At 36.7% G+C, this 10,162-nt stretch overlaps 1 protein-coding gene across 4 annotated transcripts; it reads right to left on the bottom strand.

The window, feature by feature from the left end:
• Positions 1-5,210: 5,210 nt before the first annotated feature.
• On the bottom strand, positions 5,211-9,205 carry LOC144711805 (L10-interacting MYB domain-containing protein-like). Of its 4 annotated transcripts, XM_078585881.1 has the most exons (6): positions 8,895-9,205; positions 8,657-8,799; positions 7,888-8,016; positions 6,991-7,380; positions 5,765-6,307; positions 5,211-5,524 (listed from the first exon to the last, which is right to left on the bottom strand). In XM_078585881.1, exons 1-5 carry the CDS (start codon positions 9,043-9,045, stop codon positions 5,765-5,767), a joined length of 1,356 nt encoding a protein of 451 aa, XP_078442007.1. In that variant the 5' UTR covers positions 9,046-9,205; the 3' UTR covers positions 5,211-5,524. The 4 variants fall into 4 exon arrangements, with proteins under 4 accessions (XP_078442007.1, XP_078442006.1, XP_078442010.1 ...); XM_078585880.1 differs by lacking the exon at positions 5,211-5,524 and having other exon boundaries at positions 5,624-6,307; XM_078585884.1 differs by lacking the exon at positions 5,211-5,524 and having other exon boundaries at positions 5,624-6,307; positions 8,657-8,818; positions 8,903-9,039.
• Between the last annotated feature and the right edge of the window lie 957 nt (positions 9,206-10,162).

The following is a 10,162-nucleotide window of genomic DNA, read 5'->3' as shown; positions in this document are numbered from 1 at the left end:
CACGTTCTCTAACTTACCCCCATATAGCTTCGCATAATTCATGTTCACTTACTCTTTTCTTTACTAAGTTAAATTAAAATATAATTATTACATCATTTTACTCAATATCACTAGCTCATATACTGTACTCTCGTCTTCATCTCTTCTCGCATTGATCATCACTATAATAAGAAATTAATGCCTTAATAATTGTTCCCTGTGGAGACGATCAGTACTCATCACTAGCTAAATATTCCTAAGTACAATGATATTTATATTTTTTCAATAATCTCAATTACCAACGAAGAATTAAAGCCCATAAATTTGAAATAATCAGAAGTTATAATCACTATAATTTTCACTAAATCCCTTGAGGAATTTGTAGGGTGATGGAAATACATGGCCTGCAAGCCAATCACACATTCCATATATCGTTCAATGTTAATTAATATCATGAATATTCATTATACTATATATTTGATGATTATAATGAAGTCCCCGCATACATGATATGACTTAGTCCGTGAATACACAAATCACTATTCTTTAAGCATGTCTTCCAAATATTTCTATTCGAAGAATACTCAAAAGGATATCAAAATATATCGATAGAATAAGACTATGTAATTTCACTCATATTATGAAAATGACCAATCCCATAGAAAATAATGTTGAGAAACCAATGATAAGTAGTGGGTACTCTTTAGAGGAAAGAGTTCACTGAATTGATTTGTGTGAATTTGTCAATGGTATTATATCAAAGTGTTAATCAAGTTCATTCATCACACATTTGTGTAAGTGATCCTACGACCTAACACTAGTGACGTCTTGTTAATGGATGGTGGTACTCTAACTAGACCTTACATGTTCATATTCTTGGAATTCCATGCTTGTATCTTCTAGAGCACACGGTGAAGCTTGACACCCACGGACCGAAAACTCAAACATATCTATAGGATTAAATTCTTTCATAATTAATTAATATATATGATGATATCATTAATTAATTTGGAAGACCAATAATGGTTAATGGGCCACTATAATCTTTAACTACACTGATACATGGGCATCAAGGATCACACATGAATAGTCTTTTGAATGTCAAAAGATACAATTCAAGTTTAAGCGTTTAATGGAAAATTCCCACTAAGTACAAATAAGGGAAGGCCCTAAAAAATTTCACCCATGCCAGAATTGTTCAGGGCCCTACCCTTATTCTCCCTTCTCCCCTTAGCTCGTCACTGCATATGATGCAATCTGAATAATATAACGATGGCGGTGGACCAAGAGCGAGGCTCTTCAAGTTGAAGGAGTAGATTTGATGCCCCAGTGATCATGTGGATAAATATAGAGGCTGAAACATGAACATCTTAACACTTGTCACTCAAGGAACCAAAAAATCATATATCTGATCAGTGCACATGTGATTGATCATCATTTTTTAAGTGCAATTACGATTCTTTTACTTGTCTTCCACTACGTGAATAGATAGGTTCATCTAAATTAAGGGAATAAAACCAAACATATGGTTCTTCATTTAACTTCTCATTCAAACTAGACAACATCTAACTCATGCATGGGTCAATTCTGAACTTTACATTATCATCTGTAAGAGTAATCACCTTTATCTAATGTAGATCTTTCTCGCAGATGGGTCTGGTTATTTATTCAATCTCATTCTTCAAAACCCTTGATTATTTGGGTGAACTTGGTGTCCATTGATAACATACATTTCTAGTGCCTTATATTATTATATTTATGTGTTTTATGCATTAAATTACTCATATTTGCATGTTATCAAGCTTAAAAAGATTAAATCTATTTTTAGAACAAATTCTGAATTTTCTGTATTTTTTACGATTTTTATAACAATATATTCAAAAAGAATATAACTTTTGAGACAGAATATGATTTTTATAGAATTTTTTGATATTAATTTTGGAAAGATATGATTTTTCTAAGTCAAAAAATATATTTATACGTATTTTTTGGGCTTTTATTTTATTTAATATGAAATTTTAAGTATTTTGGTTTTTATATGGCATAGAGTGACGTAGCACGCCAATGCGCCACCACGTCAGCGTCGAAAAAGAGATTATTGTTCTTTGTTTTTTGTCCTTTTGTCATGTACATGTGGCACGGAATGCCAAAAGCCACGGAATACGAAAAGCCATGGAATACGAAAAGCCACAGAATACGAAAAGCCACATAATATGAAAAGCCACAGAATATGAAGAGCCACAGAATACGAAAAGCCACAGAATACCAAGTGCTTTTAGTTCTGAACTGGCACGAAACCGGTGACATTGATGAGGAGAGAGAAGAAATTAAAGGCTAGGATTGCTTCAACTTCCAATGGCCATAACTTTTAATCTTCCCCTCCTCTTTCTATCCATACCCTCTGATCTATAAATAGAGGCCTGGATCATTGTAAAAATCATCTTGAACTTGCTTCCTACTTTTGTGGGCTGATTGAAAGATAGTGAGTTTTGAAATCCATCAAGAGTGTTCTTGGTGTCTTGGTGTGTGGGAAGAGACATAAGAGAAGAGGGGGATCTTACTGGCACTCGCAAGTCACCGTGATCTTGGCGGAACGTAAGGATCTAAGGCAAGTGTCTTTGCCTTACATTGTTCTCTCCCATATCATCATTATCATAGTTGATAGTTTTTTATCAACATTTCATTTATCACTTCACTTACTTACGTCCCTATTATCTCGTCAGTCTATCCTTGCCATCGTACCACTCCACATCCAACCACTATCCTCGTTCATACTGTCGTTCATCATCGTGTCTGTCACAATCGCTTATGCTTTTTATTTAAGTTAAAACAACATATAAATTAAGTACTTCTTAATCGATATCACTAGCTCATGTCCTTGAATCGTGTTTTTGTCGATCCTCTCATTGATCATCATTAGTTTAAGAAAGTAATTCCTTAATTATCGTTCCCTGTGGAGACAATCCATACTCATCACTAACTAAGTATTTTCAAGTACGGTTAAATATATTTTTATTGAATAATCTCAATCACCAACAACGAATTTTAACCCTAAAATTGAGATTATCATCCATCCATCTCATCCAGTAAACTTTAGGTTTCACCCATTGAATTCTCCCAAATTAACTCTATTTGACTCTCTTCTCCTGAAAAATAAAAATCAGAACCACATCACCCCAACAATATTTTTACTCTTTTTTTTAATTGGTATTATCAAGGCCTTGGTCACTTAAGGAAGGGAGACTATCTTTTTCTTGGGATGAATGAGCACCTAAAGACTCATGGGCTGGTATTATTCTTCCATAATAAGAATTCAAAGCCAACTTGGAATAATCTTATACAATCTGAATGTTTTTAAAATTACTCAAATGACATGTTACAAATTCTTATGGTTTATACCTCCTGCAATGGTTTAGATGTCTATTTAAGGAGACGACTATCTGCACCCAAATTGGATGACTTTTTGAGAAGGCACCCATAGATCAATATGACTATAACATAAATGTATTTAAAATCATTCGAATACATAACTATCTAAGATCTGTTGTCCTTAGATATCATACCAGACATAATCCTCTATTTATTAATTTCCATACAAAAAAAAACATGTTTATGTTAAGGTAGCTAAAGTATTACCTTTGAGGGGTGGGAGGTAATTGGTAAATTAGGTTCTTTGAATTTTATTCTGTTTAGTCTAGTTAACTATGTGAGTGCAGCCTATAAGTCTAGGGAATGAGATAGATGATAGGATAGGCCCCATTATTTAAAGAACAGATGTGTGGGGCAATCCAGCCAATTTTCTCCCATTTCTTTACTTAAAAAGTGAAATCACCTTAGATATGATAGAGAAAGTCTTTGATTGTGTGAACTCAATGAAAGATATTCAATCAAATTGATGGGAAACTTTATGTCATCCATAGTCACTTCTAATAAATCTAAATTCTTTAAATGAGTCACCTCAATCAGTAATTATGGTGATTAATCTATCAAGTAAGATTATCAAAAAATAAAATTTTATACCTAGTGAGAAGCCAAAATTACAAAGGTGTATCATAAAAATATGAATAAGCTAAATTATTTAAAATGACTTCATGTCTTCCTTCGTCACTTCTAATAGATATAAATTATTTAAATAATTTAAATAACATGTAAAGACAATTATTTATGCATAAAAATGCTTTATTAATGTCTCAAATATGTTTTATTATTGATTTCTTTTTTTATTCATAGAAATGGGTCAATTAAAAACATTTAATTTCTTATAAAACTCAATTTAAAACGTTTAAAATGTGTTGATTGATCTAATTATTTATCAAAAAGTATTGTTTCTCTAGAAAATTAAGAAAAGTCTTGTTTTAACATAAAATTCTAATAACATGCAATAAAATTTAATGTTTTTTAAACGTTAAAAACCCACAAATATGATGAAATTAGCATTTGATTAGCTCTTATTTGCATGTTATCATATTTTTTGAGTTTATCATCTATCAAATAAGATTATCAAAAAAAAAATTATCCCCATTGAGAAGCCAGAATTTCAAAGTGTATAGTAAAAATGTGAATCTAAAACCATGAGGAAACAATGGAGTCATCACATCACATCAAAACAATAATGTAATGACAATTTGGTAAGTGATGGATGATGATTCTTTCTCCATCTGTAGACTCTAACCTTGGGCGGTGACTCTGTCATCATGAGGGATGATCAACAACAAATATTACACAATTACCCAATGTGAACATATATTTGACCTTGGGTGTCAAATATATCAGCATTAGAGAGGTGGTCAATGCAAAAGGTTACCTATTTACCCAGGGTGAACAAAGCGCTCAAAGCATTAACCTGGTCCATGAGTTTGACAGGGTAACAGGGGTTAGAGCGAAAAAAGGCTTACATAGTTACTGATGCTGAATATTTGTGTCAAATGTCCTCAATGTTAGCCCAGGGTGGTAAATTGACATAGTATAGATAGGTGGTTAAAGTATATCACATATGTGCTCATGTTTGATAGATATTGGTTGGCTCATGTTTAAAACCCCCTGGGTGGCATCGAGGGCATGGCTGCATCAGTCTACAAGCACAACCCTTGGGTTGGTTGTACCCGGCATCGTGTTTTTGCCAATAAAAAAAATCCAATGGCCACAAAGCGGTAAACATGGGGGCCAAATGTAGCTGTAAAATTAGGTAGATGAGTGAGAATAATTACCAGGTTACCCATGGTGAGGAAATATTTGTAGCAAACCAATGACTTCACGGAGTTGACCCTCATTGGAATTTTTTGCACATTCAAAAAGGATAGACAATGTGAAACATTACATAATTTCCCAAGGTAAACAAAAAAATGTGGCAAATCAATGGCCTCATGGAGCTGTTCCTCGGCGGATGATCAACAAGAAAGATTACCAAAGTACCCATGGTGAACAGATGAATGTGACAAACACCAATGGCCTCCGAGAGTAGATCTTGGGTGGAATTGTGGCAGTTTAAGAAGAGTGAGCAATGTGAAAGATTATCGTGACAAATCAATGGCATCAACCAAAGTACCTATGGTAAACAGATAAACATGACAAACATCAATGGCCTCCGAGAATAGATCTTGGGTGGAAATTTTGGCAGTTTAAGACGGGTGTGCAATGTGAAATATTATTGTTACAAATCAATGGCATCATATTTTACCTCATCAGAAAATTGGGCAGTCAAGTTAATTTACACATGATAAACATATATTTGCGGCAAATCAACGGTCTCTGAGAGTTGACCCGGAGAGGCCAATGCAAAGATTACCTAATTACCCATGGGCAAGCTCAGCCTGTACTCCCTCTTGATCCATGCGGCCCGGCTCTCTGCATCCCCAAGAGCTAGGAAAAGCTGCCGAATCGACTCGTTCCGGAGCTTGGATACTGCAAACAGCCACTCCTCTGAGTTTCTCTCTATGGCATGGGTGGTATTGAGCAGTGCCATGGCTTGCGGGATGGGCACTTGATCGTCAACCGTATCCGATCCAAGAAGCTTGGATCCACCCAGTAGGATGTCATAGACTTGTTTCATGCAAGCCTCCCAACCGGCAGCCGTGCCACCAGCCTTGCACCGTCGTTTTTCGGGCCTTTCTATCGTCTCTGCAGACTCCTCTGTCGTCCCAGCAATGGCAGCAGCTGTGAGACAGAAATTCACTTCATCTTCGGCGTGGCTTTCTGGAGTTTGAGCTGATTGGGAGTCCCTGGTGGTGGCATCAGAGGAGGACTGGCCAGAGCCTCCCCCAAACAGGAGGTCCAGCTCCTCTTGGTGCTCCAGTGGACGATGGGCAAACTTCTCGCTGCCGGGGAACATCTGCAAGAACACATAAATGAGATGACAAAACCATCACCAAAATACGATAATTCCAATGTTGTTCATCTAGAAAACAAACCATGATATGAATGTTCAAAAGAAGTGACCAACAATCTTCAATGGGATCTTACGAGAGGCTCTGGAAGAACTGGAAGAGAGATAAGAGGGAACAGGTGGAAGTGAGAATTACAGAGGAACGGGAGCAAGGCACTAAGAGACAGCGGGAGACGATCAAAGATAATAAAGCCAAACTTAATAACGATCAAAAGAACAGGTGGAGACGATAAAAAAAGTCCTTGTCCTCAACTAAGGCAATTCAATTTGTATTCTTCTTTAAAGAGTTCCATTCTTCATACAAGTTGTAGCCAAAAAGATATCATGTTACAAGCGCCACAAAACTAGGGAGACCCACATGTCCATATGCAACGATCAACTGCTGATTTCATAATGAAAAGAATCCCACGTTTAAGGGGAAGGCGATAGCCAGAGAAGATACAACAATTTAAGAGTTATTTGCCAAGCAAAGAGTCCATGGTTTGTGGGAGGATCTTCAATAAAAAAAGTACAATAACCCAACAGCTGTGAATATGGAAAAAGAACCCCACGTTTTGTGCGAAGATGATTGATAAATAACACATGATAACCAAGACTTATCATCTATGATGCAAATTTAATTGCAATACCTTGGCAAAGCAAGCCCACCAATCCTCTGTCTGAGAGAAAGTTCCCTTTGAGCAGTCCCATCCAAGGCCTGGTTGATTTTTAAGGGCAGTCCAGGCTTGCCAGTCTCTCCTGGTGCTGTCCCAGTGGTTCTTGAGCTGGTCCTTGTGGTAGAAGAACCCTGTATGCTTATGGAACTCTCTCGCTAGATTCATGTAGCCCAACTTATTTAGGGTTTTGTGGGGCCTGTTTCCAGCACGCATTTGTTCCAAGCAGATTCTCACAAATGCAGTGTGCTTCTTGTCGTCCCACACGGCCTTGACCCTTTCATTCTTTAGCCTCTGTCTGATCTTCAGCTCAGGGTCTTTCGCTGCAAGCGGTGAGATACTGCCATTGGCTCTCTCACTAAGCCTCTAAAATTTCCAAGGGAATATCAGTTAACAGATCATAATAAGCTTTGTTTAAGGATAAAACTTTATGCACTGAAGAATTTTTGGATCATCTGCTATTCTCACATCCAAGAACCCAAACCCGTGAAAGATAGAAACTAGATATATATTGTCATGAACATTAGATCCCTATTGGGCAACAAGAAGTTGAAAAATTCTCAACCTCAATAACCAAACCCATCAATTTATAGGGTTACAAGTGGGACGCTCTGCCCGGGTGGACTTACAAGTGCAGTTTTACAAGGTATCGATAAAAAGTATGATCCTTCAGCTGACATATATATATATAGACATTTTTACTCACCTAGACTTTGATTCCCATGAACTTAGGAACCATACCTAGGGCAATATACACGGGGGAAAGGTTCATGGGCTTTCCAGGGATTAGGGGTGTCAGCAAGGACTAGAACAGAAGAAAATTGCGATACATTCAGTTAAAAAAAACTTTCGTTCGGAGAAAATTCATCTTACGGCCAGGGGAATATGCATATCTAAAAGAGAGTCCAGGAATTCAATTGTTGCTCGCTTCTTGTCCCCACAGAGTTCACAATCCCATCGCCACTCCATAATCTCCCCTCGCTTCTCAAAAGTCCAGGACAGCTGCATATCAAAACCAAAAAAAATACAAAATCTGTTGAACAATAAGCGGTAAACCCAAGTCACCAAAACAATAAGACAGAGAAATTTATTTTCCCTTTGATTAGCATTTAAGGCGCTGTATTTAGTTTCCAGATCGACAAAACTCGACCCATATTTAAAAACGCCTTCACAAATTTAGAAAAAAATGTTAAAATCTGGACAGCTATCACACATATTTTATTCTCTGATCCTTGGATGCAGAAATGCTCCTACGACGTGTAAAAACTTATATGGACCTTCAAATAACAATCAAATACGAAAATTCTAGAACAACAATCGGTAAATCCAAGTTCGCCAAAAAAAAATTCCCTAGATTAGCATTTGAGAAGCCGTGTTTGATTTCCAGATCGACTGAAAACTCAACCCATACTTAAAACCTCTTCACAAATCGAAAACAAATGTTAAAATCCTCGAGAAAACAAGGAAATCTAGACAACTACAGCACATTTTATTTTCCAGTTCATGGATGCAGAAAGGCTCCTGCATGCGTTGTCGGATGAATATCTTCTTTCAGAACGAATTCTACTCCCAAAAACGCAAGAACACCGATCAAACGAGGAAGAATAGAGAAATCTGAGAAAGAACAAACGCAAGGCCTCACTCTTCTCTGTCCGTCGCCAATATCCTCAAATCTGTAAGCAGAACCGAGCTGCTGAGACGCCAAGTGCATCTCAGTCAGCGCCATGAACTCCGACGGCAGCATCTCCAACTGCGCCGCTCTTCGCGCCACCTCCGCCTCCGCCGCTGCTCAAAGTTGGCAACGCTGCTCAGCAAATCGCCACGAAAATGAAGACAATAATCAAAGAAACAAACGGAGTCGGAGTGAGAGAGAGAGAGACCGTCGCACATCCAAGCGTCGACGCCATCGACGATGGAGAGATCGAAGCGCAGAGCGAACCACGTCGCTTTGACGAAAACAACGGAATTGGTCGATTCTTCGCCCGAAAATCGTAGTTTTAGGCAGGTTTGCCGCGCAAAATCCCCGTTCATCGTCGTCCTTGAATCGTTCTATAATCAAAAATTTGGAGAAATCGCTTCAAATCGCTACCAAACGCCGCCAACTGACTCCAGATTTTCAAAAACTTATCCTAATGAACTTTCCCGGAAGCTGCTGACAAGCGTTTAATGGATTTTCGATTTCGTACGACAATTGTCCTCGCGCAGAGAGCGGCATCTGGATAGATATCCTGTGTCATGATAATTGAAATCCGCTAGTGATAGATATAGAGATAGACATGTATTTATGTATGTATGTTAGTATGCATTGGAAGAGACAAAGAGATCGAGATATAGAGATAGACATTTATTTATGTGTGTATGTCTGTATGCATAGCAAGATATAAAGATATAGAGATATAGAGATAGACATCTATTTATGTGTGTATGTTTGTATGCTTAGGAAGAGATAAAGATATAGAGATAGACATGTATTTATGTGTGTATGTTTGTATGCATGGGAAGAGATAAAGATACATAGATATAGAGATAGACACGCATATATGTATGATAAATATAAATGGGAGAGGAATTCCGAGATAGATATATATGTGTTTTTTTGTGTATTAGGACAGTAGATAAATATATAGAGGTGTGTAAAAATAAGATTATATATGATGAGAAATAATAAATGTGTGCGTGTGTTTATTTATAAGAAGAGAGAGATAAATGATATATCTATGCGTGTGTGTTTATAAATAAAAAGAGAGAGACAAATATATAGGGATATATAAAGATAGATATATATGCATAAGAGAGAAAGTTTATGGCAAAATTTGGGGATATGCATGCATGTATAGGGAGAGAGACAAATAGAGATGCATAGATAGATATATACGTGCATGTTAATATACATAAAGAAGATAAATAGGTAGATCACAAAGAGATATAGAAATATGTATGCATTGAGAGAGAGAGATAAAGAGAGAAAAATATGTAGGAAGATTTGGAGATAAGTATGCATATATAGGGAGAGAGATAAAGATATATAAAGAGATAGATAAATATATATATGTTTATAAAAATAAAGAGAGACATATATAGATAAATATTTCGAGATATGTCTGCATATATAAGAAGATAAATAAAGAGAGACATATGCGTGTGTGTC

Source organism: Wolffia australiana, chromosome 14, assembly GCF_029677425.1.
Source record: "Wolffia australiana isolate 7733 chromosome 14, ASM2967742v1".
Lineage (NCBI taxonomy): Eukaryota > Viridiplantae > Streptophyta > Magnoliopsida > Alismatales > Araceae > Wolffia > Wolffia australiana.
This window is presented reverse-complemented; position numbering and strand designations above follow the sequence as displayed.